Source organism: Vanacampus margaritifer, chromosome 14, assembly GCF_051991255.1.
Source record: "Vanacampus margaritifer isolate UIUO_Vmar chromosome 14, RoL_Vmar_1.0, whole genome shotgun sequence".
Lineage (NCBI taxonomy): Eukaryota > Metazoa > Chordata > Actinopteri > Syngnathiformes > Syngnathidae > Vanacampus > Vanacampus margaritifer.
In genome coordinates this window covers 14,444,354-14,467,232 of record NC_135445.1, presented here as the reverse complement: position 1 = coordinate 14,467,232, position 22,879 = coordinate 14,444,354, and the positions used below count along the sequence as shown (strand labels likewise).

At 39.4% G+C, this 22,879-nt stretch overlaps 1 protein-coding gene across 1 annotated transcript; it reads right to left on the bottom strand.

Annotated features, from left to right (window-relative positions):
- Positions 1 to 16,649: 16,649 nt before the first annotated feature.
- Positions 16,650 to 22,860, bottom strand: ambp (alpha-1-microglobulin/bikunin precursor). Its single transcript, XM_077542639.1, has 11 exons — positions 22,779 to 22,860; positions 22,386 to 22,579; positions 22,126 to 22,268; positions 21,541 to 21,611; positions 19,925 to 20,041; positions 19,749 to 19,850; positions 19,433 to 19,482; positions 18,386 to 18,476; positions 18,058 to 18,225; positions 16,840 to 17,007; positions 16,650 to 16,761 (listed from the first exon to the last, which is right to left on the bottom strand). Exons 1-11 carry the CDS (start codon positions 22,855 to 22,857, stop codon positions 16,736 to 16,738), a joined length of 1,209 nt encoding a protein of 402 aa, XP_077398765.1. The 5' UTR covers positions 22,858 to 22,860; the 3' UTR covers positions 16,650 to 16,735.
- Between the last annotated feature and the right edge of the window lie 19 nt (positions 22,861 to 22,879).

Genomic DNA, 22,879 nt, shown 5'->3' with positions numbered 1-22,879 from the left:
GGATCTGGATTAGGTGTACTAGTTTTTTTTGTTTCGTTTTTCATAAATAAAGTGAAAGGAACAGTCTACTCCTTAGACCCGTAAGGGCACCACCCGTCTGGCCGTCATCCTCCATTAACCAGGAAATAGTCAGCGAAAAGCTTTGGCAGGGTTATGCATGTCATTATAGAATTTCTCAGACAGTTGTAATGATGCCTTTCCACTGCACGGTGAGAAAACATACTAAGGGAAACTGCCGTGCATTGAATGGCATCTGCCGGATTCAGAAACACTAACCAACATCAACAATGATGACCAAATACGCTCTCCTGTATTTACCTCCCAGCTCAGCTGGTGGTAAGGACATTTTTATTGAAGAGGTGACTAATGGCAACCAGGAAATAGACCACTGCAGAACACTTTAAGGGGACCAGACTTTCAAAATCAAAACCAGGATCCTTTGGCAATTATGCTGAAAATCAAAAATACAATAAATTCTCAACAGGAACTATTTAGAACAAATGTAATTGCTAGTCAATCTGGTTGTGTTATTACTTTACGGAATGCTAAATGCTACATTGGTTGACAGTTCAACAGTTGTAAATAAGACAATGCACTCACCTTTATTCAACTTTTTTGCTATTGGAAGTTGCCTGTGCCGTTTACCTTGCGCCGGTCCCTCATTGGAAATATGCTGCCAAAAAAAAAGCTCAGTTTGCGTTGAGTCTGACCAACGATCGCAGGATTAGGCTAGTGGGACTACATTTCCCATCATTCTTAGACACGGAAGCATGAAGTAGTTCTAGTTTCGCTATTACGATTTAGCTAGCGATTTAACAGTTACATTTCTTTTTAATTGGTTAATCGTATGAATTGCCATGACAAGTGTGCGATTGACATACACGTGGCCCAAACAATTGGCTTGCTGACTGGATTTAAAAACAAACAAACAAACAAACAAAAAAACAGGACGCCGGAACAGGATTTGCAAAAATGTGTGAGAAAACAACAGGGCTGGCGAAATCCTTAAAACCAGCACTGCCTCGGATAAACTGCGATGTCTGGACACTTTAATAACAAATCTTAGAATATAATATCTGTTGTGATAACATGGCACAAATAATAAAATATTTTTTCTTTGATTAACTTGACAAGTGCTTTTACTGGAAAAAAACAAAAACAATCACTGGGCATGCTATGATAACTACAAATGCACCTTATTTGCACGTGTATTTAAATGTTGATTAGGTGGAAGATATTCGAATGCGAGAAGCTGGTGGTTTTAAGGCTGGCACGAGACACAGCGCGTTTGCCAAGAATCATTCTCAGAGCCGACAACATCAAACAACTCTCTTAAAAAAGATCTTGGGTGGCGAATTCTCCGAATACTATTTTCCTTCTCAGAATCTATTACGTCATATTCGTTAATGTTCCTGGTTCGTGTTCTTTTATGTCAAGATCAATCAATCAACGTATGTTTTCATTTCATCCTATTTTGACAAATTATTACGTAAAAAGCATTTATGTCTGTTTTCAAACAAGTAAGTAAGTAAACTAAACACTCAAGTAAGGAAGTGATAGGCTACCTGAGACCTGAGTGTTCAAATTCCATGACGTGGGGAAGGCCGTGGGAAAAAAGGCAAGATGACAAAGCATCCGTCTACACGTTGAACCTGTTGGTGGTGCAACACTTGAGTGGGCGTTGACTGACGGTTAAATAAAACATTACCTCTACAGCCGTGTGACTTTGCGACCTGAGAGCTTTCTGTTTGACATCGTGTACTGTACGGAGTTTGATCTGCACCACAAAATATAACCTCTGTGGAAGTGTTAGAAGAAAACATCAAACTATTTCTATAGCGTTTGTCCTTATTCATTTTGAGTCATCACTAACCCTAACTGAAAATGAAAAATCCGCATGAGAAGGCCAGAGGTTGGATTTGAACCTTGCCTCTAAATAATCATTTTAAACTCGTGGGGGCCTCCAGGAGACCTTAACATAAGTGTTACAGGGGACAGTGCAGGACATCCCAAGCTATTTTGAAACTACTTGACCTGCAGTTGAACCTTCAACATGCACCCTGCGTTTCTCCTGCAGCTCTCTGCGCTACAGGTACACAAATACAGGAAAATTAGTGTTCTCTCTCTCTCTCTCTCTCTCTCTCTCTCTCTCTCTCTCTCTCTCTCTCTCTCTCTCTCTCTCTCTCTCTCTCTCTCTCTCTCAGGATGTTTTTGTTGAGCCGGGTTCCCATTGTTCACACAGCGACTTGGCTGGCCTCCCACGACTGCTGCTTGCTGCTGGTTCCTATACGCCTCCCCCTAATGGCTTCTTCATGTGCCCCATGCGTGATGCCAGACAGACAACGCAAAGCATCCTGGGAATGAAGAACCAGCTGAAAGTAAATAAACAGTTCGACAGGAGTGAGCTTGCATTTACCGTCTTTCGGGTGTTAGCTAAATGGGGTTAAGTGGTTGGCCGTGTTTTTGGTACCTGGGCTGAATCCACCAATTTTTCATACAACCACTGTTACGTCACAATTGTAGAAACAATCGGTAGTATACAAAATCGCAATATAATGCACACAATTGTGCTACGTACACCATCTGGAGCAATTCAGATTAAATATTTATCAAATAACATGATTAAAGCATTAAATATGTAAATAAAAAGCACAACTGAATCTGAAGTACGGAAACATAGAACATCAAATGTGAAGTAAACATTTTTGACTGGCAAATACATTCGAACATATTTGCAAATACATTAAAATGTGTTCATATATTATTTATGCATATTTTCGAACATATTAGTATATAATGTAGGCCAAATGCTAAAAAATAGTTTTTTTTTAACTTGATATATTTTATTTTACTTTTTTGTACTTGTCAATACATTTGTCATTATAGAATATTATTTTATTTTTTTTGCCTTTAGCCTACAAGTATGTTCAAACGTACTTACAAAAGCAGTACAGTAAGTGCAAATGTATTCAAATTGCATATACGTTTCAACGTATTAATTTTCAAACATATTGCTATAAGACCAAATGCTGAAAAAAAAAAGGCCATTCTTTTATTTTGTTCTTTTTTTAACAAGCATATGCGCAAGTCTACGAGAGTGTATTGCATTCACTTCGAGAAAAAAACCCTGACTAATTCTTTTGGGGAGCTTTGTTTTATTTATTTTTTTTGGGGTAAATTATTTTTCTGTCTTACTGCATATATTTTTTTCTGTCATAAAAAATATTCAGAAAATCAGGGGAAGAAATTATTCAGAAAAAAAGGAGGTAAAATTATTTATTTTTTTAAACAAAAATAAAAATATTCAGGAAAAACAGAGCACCTGCTTCTGTTTTTTTAGTATTTTTATTTTATTTTTACCTCTGAACTCCAAGTGACATGTTGCAGACTCACTAATGGCGGTCAAACAGCAAAAAATGTTCAGAAAAACTGGAAATAAAAATAAAATATACAAAAACTGGAGTCTTTCTTTTTCCCCGAGTGAAAAAAACACCCTGTGGCATTATGGGGGAAAAATGCAAAGTTTTTAGCATTTAGCCTACAAGAACCTTCAAACTTTACATACTTACAAATACGTTATAAATATATTTCCCAGTCAAAAATATTTTCCATGCTTCCGTAATGAATGCCCTTATACTGGGCAGATTAGATGACATGGCAACAAATAAAGAGTGAAATTTGATTGGACGGGAAAAAAAAATCTGACACCCACCTCCCCAACTGGAAGCAGTACAGCCAAGTGAAACGCAAGGTGTTGGGAAAAAAAATAATTCAGTTCCTTGCTGGCCCCGACGTGCCGCCACCGGAGGAGATGGATGCTGTCACAGCAGCTGCAAACAAGTGTGCGATAATCTTCAATGTCATTGTTGGGCCCCCCTCATAAAATATTCATAGCCGTGCTCTGAGCGTCTCACATGATAAGTGTAACATGCAAATGAACACTCAATTCCTCATTTTCTAACAGTCCCGATCATTCACGCCATTTCCTCAAAGTCGCTGACGGTTAGTACGATAGCGTGTACGTGCGGTTTGTGAAGTAGTGCGAGAGTAGAGCGGAAAGCCGCAAAGAGGAACTCAAAGAATGTCTTTCTTATAGCTTCGGTTACACATCATCAGGTCATTATGTGACACTGCACAATCTAATGAGAGTTGCGCCAACAATTCTGCTTTTACAAAGTTAATTCCAATGAGGCATATTGCACCCCCCCCCCTCTCCACACACACACACACACACACAATTAAAAAAAAAAATTCAACACAATTTAAAACAGATCTCAATACACAAATATCCAAATAACCACCACTTTAATGAGCAATCAATGTGTCTCTAAGAAGCTAACGCTGTTAGCTCCTGCTAATTTATGCAAGATTTAAGACTGCCAGACTTTATTTGTCACTTGAAAGTGGAAGTGGCTCTTCACCCAGCCTAGTTGATCATATCAGGAGGATGAATGGCATAAATAACATGAATGGACATCACATTTGAAAGTGAACTGTTTCGAGCCGCATGTGTTACCATCTCGGGCGCTATATTAGCGTAGCAACATAGCAAAGACAATACCCAACACATCAAAATCACAAAATATATTTCTCAACTTAAAGAATGGAGAGCACGGTCTTGTGAACTTACGGTCTGTCTAAGAACAAACTTGAGAACATACTTCCTAAGAACACTATTGTATTTAGAACTAAAATGACTGTGTACTTATTGAATAGCAACGTACGATGGCCGCCGGTGGCTTCTCTTCTCCCAACGGCGAGTGAGCGGCATTGTTAGTCCATACATGTATAAGGCAATGCTTTATAGGTACAATACTTTCATTTGGAACATGACTTAGGCCACGACTGATGACGTTTCACAAGATCACAAGAAAGGACAAGAACGCAAATTGAGAAACAACTAACATGAATGATAGTGGTTTATATTGTATGGTGAGTTGGAAAAGTTCAGAACCAAAATACACTTCTTGTGTGGCTCATTTGTGATGTAAGAAGAATGGCCAGACAAGCAAACAAACAGTTCACTGGGAGTCAGTTCTCAAAAGTTTTCAATTGCCATCGCTAAAGGTAAAACATAAATGCACTCTAGTAGCCTAATGCTACAGTAATATTTGAATCCATGAATTAGTAATTAGTTAAGCAGCAAAATCCAGCCATTTTGATCAATATTAGAAGGCAGCCATTTTGCCACTTGCTGTCGACTGAAGATGACATCACAGTTGGTCAGGGCTCAGGTAACAACCAATCACAGGTCAGCTTCAGAAAACAGGTGAGCTGTGATTGGTCGTTGCATGAGCCCTGAGCAACTGTGATGTCATCTTCAATCAATAGCAAGTGGCAAAATGGCCGCCCCCTGAGATGGACAAAAATGGCGGGATTTTTCCACATAATTCATATTCCGCAAATGTAATATTAATCAGAATGTCATGTTTAGACTAGTGAGGTCACATATGACATTTTATTGTCAAGAAATTTAAGGTTGACTTCCCTTTTAAAGAAGAATTAAAGGCATTAAAATAATGATGAGAGTGTGCTAATAGTCAAATATTCTACACAATTAATTATTTGTTTGTTTGTTTGTTATTTGTCCAGTAATCTCCAGTGGTTATATTTAGCACAGAGATTCAAGATGATGGTGCCCACTATGAACTTGCTGATGGTGCACTTTCTCTACACAAATAAAAACACGTCTGTGGTCCCCCACCCAACTAGCAGCACCCCGGCCAAAGTCTGCTCGGGTGTTAGACGGGGAGTAAAAGACATAAAGAGAGAGAGACAGGTGGTCAGGACGGTCTCTCCCTCGCCCCTACGCTCCTTTTTGAACTCCTCTTTCATTCTCGCACTTCATTCTGCGCTCTTCTCCACGGCGCTGGCGACAAGGCGCTCCATTCACGGCCTCATTCTTACACCCCCCCACCCCGAACCCCATCTCCCCTCCCAGTGCACCCCGACCCCGACCCCCCTCCCTGGTAGCTCCATTGTCTCGCTCGTGGGGGCCTGCTTTAGCTGCTATTCACCAGCCAGACGGACTGCCATTGACTGGACCCCCCCCCCCCCCCACCATCCTCCGCGGACCTCCTCCGCCCCCTCCCCCTCACACACATATGCACACAGCAACCTGGCCAGTCCCCACACCCTGCAAGCTTGCATCAGGCAGCTGCTATGCTAATAGGGTGGAAGGCCCCGGCTGGAGGGAGGGAGGGGTGGGTGGTTGTGGGGGGGTCAGAGTAGCCAGCCTATAGTAAAAGGGGGAGATAGGGGGGCAGAGAGAGTGACCCCGCTCCCTCCATCTCCATCTCCATAGCCATGCCAGAGCAGCAGCAGACCTCCTGTGACACAAAGGGAAGCCCCCCCCCCCCCCCACACACACACATGAACACCCTCCCCCGCCCTTCACCCTCCTCCTGGCCTCCTCTGTTCCCCCTCTTTCTCATTCAAATCCATTTTATACCCCAGTGGTAAAGGCAGCTGTAAGTGCAGTATGTAAAGCAACCCTATTCCTGCCCCGCGGGCGCAGCCATTCAAATGTGTGTGTCGGTGTGTGTGCGTAACCATTCCCTTGCTTTGTTTTGGACTGTGCCCCATACCTACACACGCACACACCTGTTCTTGAGTTCAGTTGCATCTCCCTGCATAGATAAATTACACAACACACACAAACGTAATTGCTAAACCACTGACAACAAAAGTGAGTACACCCCTATGTGAAAATGCCCAAATTGTCAATAATTTTTTCAGCACTGCTTCAAGTTGCATGGAGTTCACGAAAGCTTCACAGGTTGCCACAGGAATGGCGGACATTCGAGACATTGTGCTCCTCTACCTTCCATTTGAGGATGCCATAGAGATGTTCAATAGGGTTTAGGTCTGGAGACATGCTTGGCCAGACCAGCCTTTAGACCAGGGGAGCCACATGTGGCTTTTTGGTCCCTCTTCAGTGGCTCCCTGTGGAATTATTATTATTTTTTAATTATAAATTGATATATATATATATATATATATATATATATATATATATATATATATATATATATATATATACAGACGCTCCCCTACTTACGAACTTTCGAGTTACGAACAACGGTACATACGAACATTTCTGCGCGTACAGTATGTCGAAAAATGTTCGGAAAGAAATGCTTTAAGTTAGATTTTGTATTGCGCGTAGTGCTTCTTTCCGCCGCTAATACCGACGATTGCCGCTGTGAGAGCTCATTGGAGGCTGAGCAACGTGGCGAGGAGGAGGAGGAAGAAACGCCGGTCCCCATGAAGCAGGAAATAACTTTTGAAGCCGATTCCAGCGACGACGAAGAATCTCTCATGATATAAAATCCTCCTCTTCCTCCTCCTCCATCATCTCCTTAAGCATCGAGTACATCTTCCAAAAGTAAGTTAAACTTCATTTTATTTATCTTATTACGTACATGTACATACTGTGTGTGTCTCTCGCTCTCTCTCTCTAACATACGTAGTACAGTACTGTACGTATTCTCTTTAAACATAAATTATAATACAAAATATAGCACTGAAGCAACTTACGAACAAATTCACCTTACGAACGATCGTCCGGAACGTAACTCGTTCGTAAGGTGGGGAGCGTCTGTATATATATTAGATAAAATATTATTCAAATCAATTAATGCTTTAGATTTAAAAAATCAATTTTTTTAGTTGTCCAAAAAATCTGAACACGTTTTTGTTTTTTTGAATTCGTGTTTTTTTGTTCTTTTTGATTCCGCTACGGTATCAATACCTAGTTATTTTTTTCCCCAACATGAAAAAACTGCCCTGCCATTGCTTCAGAGCATTGAATAGGCAATAGGATATCTTGGCGCGGCATGCAGTGAACATGTCATACCTTAGTGAATGTCACAAGATGCTGCATCCAAAGTCCTATATTAGCGTAGGAAATAATGGTATCGCCATGTTACTTGTATGTACTTGCCGATGTAGATACCACTGTTTTATTGCAGTATCGGGGCCTCTCCTGATACCGATACACTGGAACACTACTAAAAATGTTTAAAAAGTGACCATAAAATGTCCAAAAGGGGTGATGAAATTATTTATTTGGCCTAAAATGGCTCTTTTGACAGTAAAGGTTGCTGACCCCTGTTCTAGAGGTGTGTTTGGGGTCACTGTCATGTTGGAATATTGCCCTGCAGTCCAGTTTCCAGGATGCACTTTCAGTATGTCACAGTTGGCATACATGGTTCCCTCAATGAACTGTAAGCGCCTCAATGCGGGCGGCACAGAAGCAGACCCAGATCATGACCCTCCCACCACCGCGCTTGACCGTAGGCAAGAAACGCTTGAATTTGTACTCCTCACCTGGTTGCCGCCGTACACACTTTAATTTACACCATTTGAACCAAATAAGTGTATCTTGGTCTCATCAGACCGCAGGCCATCGATGAAGCTCAACTTGGATCGCATCGCAGTATGTGTTGGCATGTTGCGTAGTGTGGTGTCAGCCATGTTTGTACATCTCTTTTAGTGGGTTTTAAAGAGGGGAGGGAGCAGTGAGAGGGCTTGTTGGCAGGAAGGCATCCCTCTCTCCCTCTTCTGTTATTTAGCCTGTGTAGTGTGACCCTGTGCCCCATCGGGGGAGCCATGTCCCATTTGACATCTGCCTGTTTGTTAGGGAAGGGAGGGTGGGTTGTGGGGTGGGGTGGGGTGGGTGTCGCCCATATGGAACTTCAACCCCTCTCGCCCGCAACCCTCTGACATGCACATACACACACACCACACACACACAGAAACACCTCCTGCTGTTTGCTTCCTTTGTCTTTGCACGTCGTGTCATTCCAACACACAGGCCTGCTGCAAGCAAGCTGGGAGGAGGCGAATTGGGGGGGGGGTTCAATTGGTGGGTACGTATAGATTTAGATTTAGATAGTCAGAAAGGTAGATGGACAAACACACATGTGCACGCACACACAGACTAGAAAATCTTGTCCATGAGAGGGCACTTTTACTGTGACCTACAACAGGGGTCAGCATCCTTTCCTGACTTGAGAGCCGTTTTAGGCCAAATAGATAACACAAATTCTGTCTGAAGCCACAAAACCTTTGAACATTGTGATGAACGAAACAGTATTGACATATTATTTGTTGCCTATCTCCTTCCTTTTTTGGACATTGTCGGCAATGTGTGGACATTTTATGGTAATTTTGAGGATTTCTTCTTTTGTTTTTGGACATTTATATATATATATATATATATATACGAAATATTTTCTCTTCTGACTTAAAAAATATATATTTTCAGACTCTTTTGACAATTTTGTGTACATTATGATAATTTTCCATTTTTTTTGGTGTGTGGATATTTTATAGTTACATTTTGAATGTTTTTCTTTTGTGCTTTTTCATTAATAATTCAATTTCAGACTTTTTTGGGGGGTAATTCCAAAGACATTTTATGGCAATTTTCTGCTTTTCTTTTTTTGTTTGTTGTTATGGTTACTTTTTGAACATTTTCGTTTCTGCCTTAAAAAAAAATCTGACTTTTTTTTGGGCAATTTTGTGTACATTCTATGCTGATTTTGTGCTCTTTTTTTGGGACATTTTTAGGTATTTTTAAAAACTTTTTGGCCTCTGACCCAACCCTAACAAATTTGGACTCTGACATTTAAAAATAATAATAATAATAATTTAAAGTATTATTTTTTTAAATCCAAATTGTTAATTCATTCAAATAATATTTTATTTAAAAAATTTAAATACATTATGTAAAAAATATATGTTAATTTCTACTTTTTCTGAGATCTTCAGTGAGCCACAGGGACTAAAGAACCACATGTACACTAGCACACTTCTGGATCGGGGCCGCCTATGTCATGATGCGGCACAGTGTGTAAGTGTAGGCTGTGCATGTGTACATGTTTTTTTTTTGCATGCGTACATGTTGCTCTTGTACATTTTGCACATTCTAATTGTATTTTAGCATCATTTTTTTTCTGTAATTTCCCTTCTTAATTGTGCCTCGGTGAAGGAAACAATAAAGTTTTATTGCTACCTGTGCATGATAATGATAACAAAGCTTATATTAAAGTTTATCTGATGTGGATGAAAATAAACGTTTATTAAACCCTTGACTTAAATGTACAGTCTATCCTGTCAGGGGCGGAGTCAGAACTTTATACATATAGTCATCAGCTTGTGATCCAATTGATCAAAATGTGTTGTTTGTTTCATGCTCATTATTTTGAATGAAGGATTGCTTTTTATAATTACAGTAATTAGTTAATCACCCTGTTGCTGCACACCTTAACGTCCTGACATGTCACATGATGCAGTGCACCAATGACCCCCGTATGGATTACACAGTGACACAATGATTCAGTGTGTGGGTTAGCACAATGGAGCTGGATGTAGGCTAACGACTTTAAATGGCCCAGTGTGATGATGACAAACCTGCCGGTGATGCTGCGTCCCGCGCGGCTGTCGTCTGGCAACCTGCTTACCATAATACCTCTTGTCCAAAGGGGCTTACCGTGAATTAGGTTGTTAACACATTGATCCACATCTGTTGGTTGGTAGCGAAGACAAAATGGCCGCAAATGCTCGCATTCATCATCTTGCTGCAGCCGCCTCTGTTTTGGCTCAAACTGTCATCACAGTGAATTTTGTAGAACATTTTACTCTAAAAAGAGCCTAGTCGGCACCACTCTAAACAGAGTCAAGTATAAAATAATTTCTGAGTGAAACATTTTTACTAGGTTTTTTTCATGGGTTAGGCAAATTCTCTCACAAAAAATACTTTGAATATATATATTTTTAATAAACTAGTAAAATGTACTAAAAAAAAATTCCTTCTAAAAATGTCCTTAAAAATTCTGAGTAAAACAACTTTACTAGTTTTTTGTCATGGATAGGCCCATTTTCTCATACACAGTAAAAACACTTTGACTTAAATTTACTGACTAAAATTTGGGTAGAGTGGGACCAAATAGACCCTTTTTAGGGTAAAATGTACTCGATAAAATTTACTGTGTATTAAGTGACATTAACATTCATACCCACCCAGATATGATAAAAAGTAAAATCCAAGAAATTGCAAAAATTCAGAAAAGGTCAGTAACAATAACTTCTATGTATTAAAATTTCATATAAATTAGCAACACTGAGGTTCTCCCGCATCTCACTCCAATCCAATCACGGCTTGCTTTGTGCACTGAGGCAGTCACGTTGGAACGCAAAATTGATATTTCCAATCTGTTGCCACGAAATCAGGAAAAAAATTGTCCTGTATATGTCAATAAAAAGGTATGCAGTGTGTGTGTGTGTGTGTGTGTGTGTTTGCGCGCGCACATGTGTGTCAGGGAGTAATTACAGAGAATAAAGGCGTGCTTGTACAGAGTGAAACTGTGGGGTTTGAAGTGAGATGGAAGATGCTTTTCTGTTTGGCTGAGCACACTCAATGGTGCTATTCAGCCAGCCCCCTTGCAGCCCATTGTCCTACCACCAGTAGCGCGCGCACACACACACACACATACAAATACGCATACACACATGAAGGTTGCAGTGTTGCGGGGACGAAGGATATCCCGCTGAATGTGATGGGTGTAAAGTGGATGTTGTGAACTACCGAACAATTTAGATTATGTGTGAAAATAAATATAGTGTTTCCTGTCTTATGTGGCTGGTGGTTTAGTGGTTAGAATTGGGTTCTCTCACCACCATGTCCAGGGTTCGATTCTTGGGGAGCTAAATGCCATGGTTGGCTCAGATCGCGATGGGTATGAAAACATCGTGTCACACTCTATATGCTAGTGGTTCTCAAATAGGGGTATGTGATGGCCCGCCAGTTGGTGCGTGAGATTTTAAAATATACGTATTTAAAAAGTATATGTAAATATTGGAGAAAAATAGAAGTTCATAAAATGAATTTTGTATTCAGTAGGCTTTTCATTTTCAGTATCCTAAAAGCCCTGCATCTCCGACCATACCAGAACGGTTCGACCCAACTTACCATATGCCACCTAGAATCACCTGTCAATCACTTGAAAACTTTGTTTAAAATTCAGTTAATTATGTCTTTTTGAGAACAGAGCCATGATCCCAAAAGATGATACTTTATGTTACGATCTGTCTCTGGAATGCAGATGAAAAATTGTATTTTGGTTAATTCTGGCATATTTACTGAAATGTTCAGTAGTATGTACTGTCGCTGATACAAATAAGTAGTCGAAAAAAATAGTTGATAAAAAAAACTGAATGCGCACAAATCTTCATTTATAATTATATATTTTTTTTTTAGATGTATCTTTTTATTTCCAAATAGTTCAAGAGACCACATAAATACAAATAGAGTTCCAAAGTTGAATAAATGAGATAATGATGACACAGCACTCGGTTGTACGTTTTTTTTGTTGTTGTTGTTTTTTCCCCAATCAGAAATGCTTTGCGCTGGCTAGGGGGTACTTGGCTGAAAAAAAAAAAAAAAAAAACAGGGGGTACTTGGCTGAAAAAAAAAAAAAAAAACAGGGGGTACGTCACCAAAAAAGGTTGAGGACCGAACCACTGCCATAGGACACTCTCAGCAATTCCTGCACACTTGAGAATTCTTTGTGTCCAGATCAATACAAGACATATTGTCTGTCTCAGAACCTGGTTTGGTTCTTTGCTCCAGCAGTTAACCAGTCCCACATGACACACACACAGCACAGTCACACAATGAAGTCTGACAAGGCGTTAGACTCCCCCACGTTTGGTGTCGGGGAGGCGGGGTGGCAGGGTGGTCAATGATAGTCGGCCATTGGTGTGCAGCCCATTAGGTTATTGATCCTCTCTGCCACCTGGGGAAAAGGAATGTGCCGGGACCTCCGTTGGGGTCACTATATATGTGGTCACTCGTGTATGCGTGTCCAAGGCAGTCTGAGTTGAGTGTCAGGGTCACTTGGTGAAGGGTCATTTGGTTAGATCACAGACTCATGCCCTTTTTTGTGCTCCACCGTACCTGCTAATCTTGATGCTTTTCCTCTGGCAAAATCAGGTACTACAAGTTACTATTTCATGCATCCAGTCGGTCAAGGTTCGAAAGCATGGAGAGAAAATACCGTAGGGCAGATCACTGCTCTGATTTAAATCGCTACTGTATAATATACATACGGTATTTTAAAGAATTTAGCACTTTGGCTAGTATGTTGTTACTCTATTTTGTGTTACAAAATGTTGTGTTACGTTACGCAAAGAGATTTGTTTGTTACGTTGGGTTACATGATGTTCTTTTTTGTTCTATTATATTGTTTTATATTTTGTTGTCGCATTAAGTTCAGGACTGATGCGTTCAATGTGATGTGTTTTTTGTAGTTGCCCCCGCTATATATATATATATATTTTTTTTTTTCAAAGAATTCCTGGTTGTCAAATAAACATACCCTTGGGAAGGCATTTATTGACACACTAACGCCGAACATGACACACAGGTTGTAAACAAAACCAGGCAAGGAGGGAAGATAGTGCAGAGCTCAGCATGTTTAGCAAGTACGTGAGTCGCATACGTACGCGGCGCGCACACAAAGCGGAGAAAAGAGCTTCATTCATTAGCTGCTTCTATTTTGCACCTCCTCTTCTCAAAGCAAGCTTTTCCGTGGGTGCAAAATAAAGCACCAATTAAAAGCGCTCTTAGCTCTTTCGCAGACGCTTCTTGGCTGAGACATTATGAAATCACACACTCAAGTTGATTTTTTTTCCGTCACACATTTATTATGTAATTGTTTTATTTATGCAGGTGTTTTTTTTTCGACATGGCTTTTGTTTTACACATCACATTAATTTAATCTGTTGTCTGATAAAGCAAAGAAATGCATATGGAAAAAAGGCCACTATACAAGAAGGCTACCCTTTTTCTTTTCTTTTTTTTTTTTTATAAATTACAGTCAAGCAGAGTGTGTTGTGGCTAGCCAGCTCCAAGCTACTGGAAAGTTTCCATGCGACCAATCCAAGATATCACTTCCTGTCACTCTCCGTGGGAACTTACACACAATAAGCTGTCACTCTCTACTTCCAGTGAATGTGTGTGTGTGTGTGTGTGTTTGCCATAGCTGCGGTCCAGGCAGCGGCAGGTGATACGGGCCGGTGCGGAAGGTCAACGCTGTGATGTCACTTCCCCTTCCTCTCCGGATATTCCCAGCATTCTACCAGCACAAGCCGGGAACTCTGGGAACTAAGAGCAGGAAGCCTGGCTCCTTCAGAGAGATTTTTTTATTTTTTTAGAAAAAACACTTTATTAACAGAAGAAATTAACAAAAAGACATAGCAACAAAATCACTAAGACAAGCCAAATAATAGCAACAAATTGCATCTTATTTTGTTGGGAGTCTGGGCACAATGTGTGTGTAGGTGGAATTTTCTTACATCCTTGATCGATTTACAATTTCAGTTGCTCAACTGTCCAGTTCGCCATTGTTGTTTTTTTTACGTTTTATAATGCGCAACACCCTTACAAGGGACAGGTCTGGACTGCAGGCACGCCAATCCAGCAGTGACGTGCAGTGAGCTCTAGGTTTGGGGAGGCAGGCAAATTGAGACGCACACACCAATTACAAATTTGTGTCGGCAGGCGAGTGTACAATGTATCCTAGGGTAACCATATTTTCATTTCCAAAAAAAAGAGAACACTGAGCCTGACCTCGAGATACTTGATACTCCGATACAAGATGCCATACATTCAAACTATTTTAACATATGCATCCTATGTATGGGTAGAAAATAAAACAAAAAAACATTACCCTCTTTTGAAGTCTTTTTTGTTTTTTTACTTCAAGCGGAATTCGTACCCATCGCCTCCAGTGCGGCAGCTCAACATTTGCCACTCAGCTAAAGTTCTGGGTCACCGTCACAGCCAGTGTGAGGTCTGCCAGCCACAGTAAACATTGCAGTGCAATTTCAAACCCGCCCGGACGTCCAGAAAGAATGTAATAAAGTGAATATCTCCCTGTAAAACAGCCTAATTCATCACAAAATCAAGCTAGCAAAAGCAATGTCAAACACCTTGTAAAGTGAAACAGCCAGTAAATCGAAGCACATCCACAGATCTTTCCTTTCACACCATTCTTTGCGAATGGTATGAATAATTCCCTTACTTTGCTGAAGATCCGGTAGCTAAGGCGTTGGTCTCCCATCCTTCAAAAGCTGTTGTTTTCCCTCGAAAGAAAAGCGTGGAAAGTTTTATATTCTCCAGAGTGGCGTCATCTTACCGCTTTGCTGTGCACTAAGTTTGTTTTGATAAAATAGGAATAATACAGCAATGTAAAAAGGCTGCATAGCGATCTACCTATTTGCATAAAGGACTTTTCTACTGGGAAACTGACTGCGCATGCGCGACACACATCGCCACGCGGACAGGGCTGGGAAAAGCACAAGAACGGTGTGCCTTCAGGGGGATCATTTTTGCAGCATTTTTGCCTGCAGGCCAGACGAAGTAATGAGTCATTTTTAATTGAGGTATGAAAATCAGCAAATGTTGTCACTTTTAAACCTATAGGTAATGTAGGCTTTCTGAAATGAAAGAAATAATAAAAATAAATTGAAAGAGCCAAACGGTTTCAACTTTTATTTCAGCCTTGGGTAGGCAGTGCCTACCTAACTTATCCTGACCGCACGTCACTGCAATCCAGTAACCGCACACTTTTACAACAAAGCAGCAGCTTTGTCTTGCTAAAATTAGAAGGAACGTCCTTGAAAAAGACGTTGCTCCAAAACCTGTATAACGTCACCTTCTTAAAATAATCACCCAAGTCCTTTTTTTTCATTTTTCAAGATTTTTTTTTTAAAATAATTTGCATCATATGATGATTTAGGCAAAAAAAAAATCTTTGAACATTTTTGCCTCACAAAAATACACGGATTGAGAAGGCCCTTTTGTATTTACCGCGATCGACAGAAGTAATCCTGTTTCACTCGGTGCTCAGTCTGTGCATTTTTCCAAGACTTCGCATTATCAAGCATTTAGCTGAAGCACACGGCAAAAGGTGGGCACTTCCATCAACCATCAATTCCAGTTAATGCCGATACCAACTATACCAACCATGACACTCACCTGTTTCCAATTAACCTGTTCATCTGTGCAATGGTTCAAAATTGTATTTATTTATTTTAGCATTTTCAACTTTCCCAGTCTTTTGTTGCCCGTGTCTCAGCTTTTCTGGAACGTGTTGGAGGCATCAAATTCCATATGTGAGAATATTTGCAAAAAACAACATTCATCAGTTTGATTGTCGCCTGCCTCCATGGGGAGCCCAGTTCAAGGCCATCCATCCCTTTAGAAACCCTAAACTGCTCTGTGACTGGTCACATGACAAATCCAAATTTTTCCCAACCTGTGTTGATACCATTCAACCAACAGAATAACAACTTTGTGTTTAAATGAACAGATTTCACATTTCACACCTAGTAATTTCTGAGATCATTATGTTACGATCATTATATTAAGATATATACTTTTTTGTAGCATTTGTGAGATTTTACTCATATACACTGATATGGGTTATTTCAAGCCCATGAGAAAAAAATGGTGAGAAGAACAATGTCGCCCCCTTTTGGTCATGTGCAGTACACTAATTGAAGGGAGTTTACTTTTCTCGTCCATCTTTGCAATCCAACAAAGCTAGACTGAGGACAGGCTCAAATAGAAAAATAAATTGCTGAGACTGATGAAATCTTTTATTGGTAAGATGTGCTTGCATATCTTTAACAAATAATGATACTTCCCGCTTGGGATGTCGCCTCAGTCTTCTTCCAGGATTTTTGCAGCTGTTGAAGAGAAAAAAAGAAACATATCAAATAAAATGTTGTGTTCTGACGTGGCTTTTATACCAATGTGTTGCCTACCTTTTACGCCGCAGTACTCGTCGCACTCAGCCTTGCTGTAGAACTTGTTGCCGTTGGTCTGGCAGAAGTCTGCTTTGTAAGGCACGCACTCGCCCAGGATGGAGCTGAAGGACCAGTTGGGGGCCTCACCAGTGCACGCCACGGCGGTCAGGGGGAGACGACATACCGCTGCAAGAGAGGAATCGTATGGCATCATGTCAATACTTAAAAAAAAATTAAAATAATAATAATCACTTGTGTATAAAATAAAGATCAAAGATGGCGCCATTGAGCGGGTAGCCTATAACAAGAGTACCACTGATTTTTCCCTTTAATTTTTACTTTTCCAACCATTTTTGTTATTCAAATCAAGTGCCATCTATAAAAAAAAAAAAACTGCCACATAATAACCATCATTACAATACAGTAACGCAGTAGGCCTAAGTGTTCATTGGCAGAGGTAGTCAGTGTACAGTTTATACAACAGTGTAAATTCATTGTTCCCTCAAAACAACTCAAAATACTGCCATTAATAGCTAAAAGCCGGGCAACAAAAGTGAGTACACCCCAAAGTGAAAATGTTCAAATTCAGTACAGCTAGTCATTTTGCATTCCCAAATGAAATGTGAGGATCACTTTTGTAAGTTACTTAGTGTACAGTATGTCACTTACTCCCTAAGGCGATGGTCAATAGAGGGCGCTATAGCGCCGCTGTATCTCTCAGCTGAGTCCCCTTCAATAAGAAAAATGTTGCGTAGTGAAAATGAAAATATATATATATATTTTTTACAATTAATAATATTTACTGTACATTTATTTTAGATGGGAAGCAAAACAAAATATATTGCTGAGTTTGGGCGTTGGATTATTGCGCCCACTAGCTAGATTGACCAAATTTTCGAAATTAAAAACCAGGACGCTACAATTTCCCTGGAAATCGAAGCTACAATACATTCTCACCAAGGAACTTTTTACAACAAATTTAATCACTAGTCAAACTGATGGTTTAAATTACTTTAGCTAATGCTCAGTGCTATCTTGGTTTACCAGAAACACTCAGCTCAAGGAATTCATCAGTTAAATGTCTTTTTTTGGTTTATTGTATAAATTGCTATGACAACATACATACAGCCCAAACAGTTGGCTTGATGACTGGACCAAAAAAAGAAAAAAAGGACCTGCGTAAAAGTCCGATTTTCCCCAGACTGCCATGGTTCGCTTCCCCCCGTGTATGCTCACCCTCAGTGCGGCACCTTTGCAGACACTCCCTCTCGCTCATGAAGTTATTTTTGTTGCCCAGGCAGCCTCCGTAATTGAACTTCTGGCAGCTCATGGCGCTGGAGTTGTAGAAGTAGCGATGGTGTATACCAAAACACGGGCCCGCCTCCGGCCCCAGACTGCACGCCTCTGAGGGGATGACAACGATTTTGTCACTCTGAGGACTATATATATATATATATATATATATATATATATATATATATATATATATATATATATATATATATATATATATATATATATATATATATATATATATATATATACTGTATATATATGCTCTTACCCGATCCATTGAATGTGAGCATGTCATCACCAGAACCGTCCAATTCCATTTCTGCCAGTGCCATAGTTGGTGCTATGTCCCTCCTCAGCCTCTGTGTCACAGACATGTACAATGTTAGCACATTTTCAGCTGTGAAGACGAAAGAGTTGTCAGGGGGCAGGGATAAAAAGAAAAAAATGCTGAACTACACATACATGTAGGCTGAAATGGCTTACATGAGCAGTTTCTGAGTAGAAGCATATTGAATATAGCGCATAGAAAAAATAATATGTCTGGAGCCGCAAAACTTTTGAATATTGTGATGAAGGAAACCGTGTGTTAGTGGAAGTCTAATGTACTGAGAGCCCAAGTGCTAATTAGAGCTGCACCAGAACAGAAAAATATGTAGCATCCAATACGTTGAGATTCATTTTCTTCTACCTTTCGTCTTACGTTTTTGGATTTATTTATTTTTTTTGTCAGTGTAATTTTTCCAGACTGTTTGTTGAACATTTTCTTTTCTGCCTTTTTTAAAATAAATTTTCTGACTTTTCTGGCAATTCTAAAGACACTATATGGTACTTTTCGGGATTTCTTTTTTTTGTACATTTTATGGTTACTTTTTAAAGATTTTCTCTTCTGGCTTTTTTTATTCAATTATCTGACATTTTTGGCAATTTCATAGACATTTTCAGGTATTTTTCATTTTTTTTTCTCTTCCTTTTTGGACATTTTATGATACATTTTTTGACCTTTTTAGGTATTTTTAAAAACCTTTTTCATCTCTCTTTTTCTGACAACTTAAAAATGTGGACATTAATTCATTTAAAGACTATTTAATCTAAAAAATATGTAAAAAAAAAAAATTATTATGTAAAAAAAAAGTATTAATTAATAATAAATAAATAAATAAATAAATAAATGAATAAATAAATAAATATATATATATATATATATAAAGAGAGAGAGAGAGGGAGATCCACAGGAGAGGGACTAAAGAGACATATGTAAATCCAGAGCCGCAGGTTGCAGACCCCTGGCATAGAGCATATTAAAAAGTTAGCTTACCTCTATAACTGTTTCCAGCTCTTCCACTTGTTCTCCTGGAACACAGTCACCTGTAAAAAAAAAAAAAAAAGAGAAAAAAAAGTAAGGCAAAAAAGCGGGTGGGTGAGTTGCTGCATATCTCGGCTGTCTTTGGGGTACTCGGCACACACCCAAAACCAGCTGTCATAGGGGTGACCGTAATGAGGAAAATCACTATAGAAAATGGATGGAGATAGCTATTCCGACATATTGGGATATTCTGATATTTCAGGGGGAAAAAATGATTATCAACTCACGTCCATTTGGAAAGTATCAACATTATTGCTCTGTGCCATACCTTTGTTCTGTTTAATGATAATGGTGTCGTCACTCATCCCTTGCTCTCTAACCAGCCTTTTAAAGTCATCCAGAACCGTGTCCCTCACGTCCATGGTCCTACCTGTGGGAAGTTCGCAACAATCCAGCTAAGGATACGCCCAAAAAGGTGATGTTGCGCGACGAGCGTCCACATACTGTAAAGCTTCACTGCGATGCTTATCTGGCCCGGTCCTCTATCCTTGATCGATATTATGAGCGCGTATTCATCGTAGTTCGTGTGCACCACGTAGGCGTCCACTTCAGCACCCCACCCTGCATGGAAAATAAGCATAGTCACACAAACAGACACTGGGCTGTCAAAGTCATTTCAGCCACCGAGAACTAGAGTGGGTTAACTGATTTCTTTTTTAGGCAAGTGCGAAAAGATTAGATAATGAAAATAATTATTTTAGCTCAAAAAAGTTTCTCTTATTTTGTTTTTAATTAAAAAAAACAACTTTACACTGTTAAAAATACACTTCCAATTACGTAAGTGGCAAAACCGGGTGTCATTTTGATGTTAAGCGGGGTTGTCGGCTGAATGTAACTATTAAAGTAACTTGTAACCTACTTTAGTTACTTTCAAATTCCAGTAATCAGTAAAGTAACTAAGTTACTTTTTTAAGGGTAACGGAAGATTGTCACATGGACGTTGCTCTCCGTCGAAGGCACCCACTACGTTAGGTCTCGGGTCCTATAAGCAGCTTGTACTGTAATAATTTCCATTTCAAAAATGTAAAACAAGACAAAACAAATCAAAACTATAATGTTATAGTTTAAAAATAATAACAACACAAAATCCTGATTTTACAAACACATACCTTTTTACATTATAACATCATATACAGTATATCATTACATATCTCAGAAGCCTTTAAGCAGAGCAGTTATAATCAAGTGGGCGGAGCTTCAATCAACTCTGTCAACTCCAACACTGTCGTCCATTTAGCGGTAATTCAGACACTGTTAAAAATACACTTTGGGGGTTGTCAAGTCAACTCATTTAACACTAAAATGTTAACACTCTTTTTGCTGTGAATGTATATAACAGTCTTTAAATTCTCAAAATAGATCATGTAGCACTTTGGACTAAAAAATAACACATTTTACATAATCAGTTTTGTTGGGGGGAGTTGGGGCACCTGAAAATGTAATAAATCCCCAATAAGGCAATAAAGTATTACATTGTTGGTAAAATAATGTAGTACATTTTTTTGATTGAGTTAAATGCAAATGTTATTACATTACCTTACAATTTTAGGAAATTATTACATGATAGGGTGCTACACAGCTTCCTTACATTGATATTAATGTCAGTGTGACTTATTACTACAATGCACAAGTCCTGAATGTGCACACTTGGACTGACTCAATCCAAGGCTGTAGCTGGTCATTTGGAGGCCAAAGGCAAACAATTAGTCAGAGCTCCCTTGACCCTTTGCACTTTATTTCAATGTTGACAAACCGTGGGTCATGAAATATAGCCGACATCGTCCTGCTTTTTAAATCTGTTAAATTAGCATGCTAAAGCTCTATTTACATCCAAAGACTTGAAATATTCATGCTGAGCATGATTTCAAAAGTATGAATGTAAGATTCCACGAGAAAAGTCCTAAAAATCCTTCCTGAGGATATTTGTCAAATTAAGCATTTCAACACGTTTACTGTAATAATCAACATTTAATATAGTTTACCTTTTCAACCACTTTTATACTCGCATATTGTCCCCCACTGGTTCTTAGTGGCTTATTTATGATAAGAAAGAAGCATACTTGTGAAACGAAAATGTCCTGGTGTTGTCGTCAGATTATAGTCTCCACTTTTCTGCTTACAGATCCCATCTCTTAACACACACATGCAAAAATCTTAGCATACACAATAAATCACATACAGTGGTACAATTAAAAATCGGTTTCAGAAAGAAAGCCATTTTGTAGACTTTTATTGAACTGTGTTGCAGCGGGGAAATATAGATGTTGTGTGTATATTTTCAGTGAGTGTTTTTTTTCCTTCCAAAATAGAGAATCAAATATGAGGATTTTGTTGTTGTTTTCAGCATTCAAAGTAAAAACATTGTGATACATTATTTTGATTGGATAACATATATATTTATCTGAGTTTAGTCGATTGATCTACCTATCCATCTACAGTACCTATCAATTATTTTATTTATTGTATATAACCTTTTTATTGTGTTTTTATTGGTCAAAATGGTCCTTTGTAATTGTAAACACAAAGGTTCTGGTTCTGTGTTTTGTGAATGATTGTGGATGTTGTAAAAGTATTTGTGACATATGGAAAATGACAACAAAGCTGATTGTAGGTTGCTGGTGTGTGATATATCCACATATACTGACTTGAGCACTGTTCTGACCATATCCAGTTTTTCGTCGGAGAGTCCCCTCTGCAGCACCAGCTTTCCGATTGCCGAATCCTTTCTGTGGTGTTCCATATGTGGACATGTCTTTGCCACAGCGACATCATGCCAAGGCCCTAAAAACTGGAATGAAAACATATCTGACACTCAGTGGCAGGAATTCTGCACATTAGTGAGGATTAGTGTATTTTGTCACCTTTAAGTAATATGAAGTACCCTGAGGAAGGACGTGCCACTCACCCTGCTTAGGTCAAAGTTCTCCTGCGTAGGATACGCAGGTTCTGGGACAGCAAAAGCCTGACTGGTCCGTGTCCATCCCAGGATGAGCACAGAAGCAAGAAAAACAACTTTCTGCATGATCTCAGTCTTTCCGTGCGCAAATCTCAGCATAAAGCCCACAGAGGCATTGACCCGTGTTATAAGTGTGCCTCGGCCTACGACAAAACAAACAAGTAAAAGAGCAAAGTTCTGCCACTCATCTACAGATGGACTTCAGAATTCTGGCAAAATTGACAAATCAATATGTGATTATTTAAGACAATTAATGAGTAACTTGTTCAGAATAAGAGCAACGTGTTTCAAAAATGGAGTCAAGCATTTTTGCACACTTCCGATCAGGGGCCCAGTTCTTACGTCTGAAAGTGATGTTACCCTGCTCAGACGGTTTCAGGTCCAGCACAATAATGATAGGGGTTTCCATCTTGTTTTGCATATAGTGCGGACAATCGGAAAAC

What these genes read in the sequence shown, in the direction of transcription:
- ambp (XM_077542639.1), bottom strand. Translation starts at nt 22,857, where the DNA reads ATGCAAAACAAGATGGAAACCCCTATCATTATTGTGCTGGACCTGAAA. An exon ending in AGAACTTTGACCTAAGCAGG is followed by an intron (nt 22,269 to 22,385) that starts GTGAGTGGCACG and finishes TTTTCATTCCAG; the next exon opens with TTTTTAGGGCCTTGGCATGA. An exon ending in GCTCACATTCAATGGATCGG is followed by an intron (nt 18,226 to 18,385) that starts GTAAGAGCATAT and finishes TCATCCCCTCAG; the next exon opens with AGGCGTGCAGTCTGGGGCCG.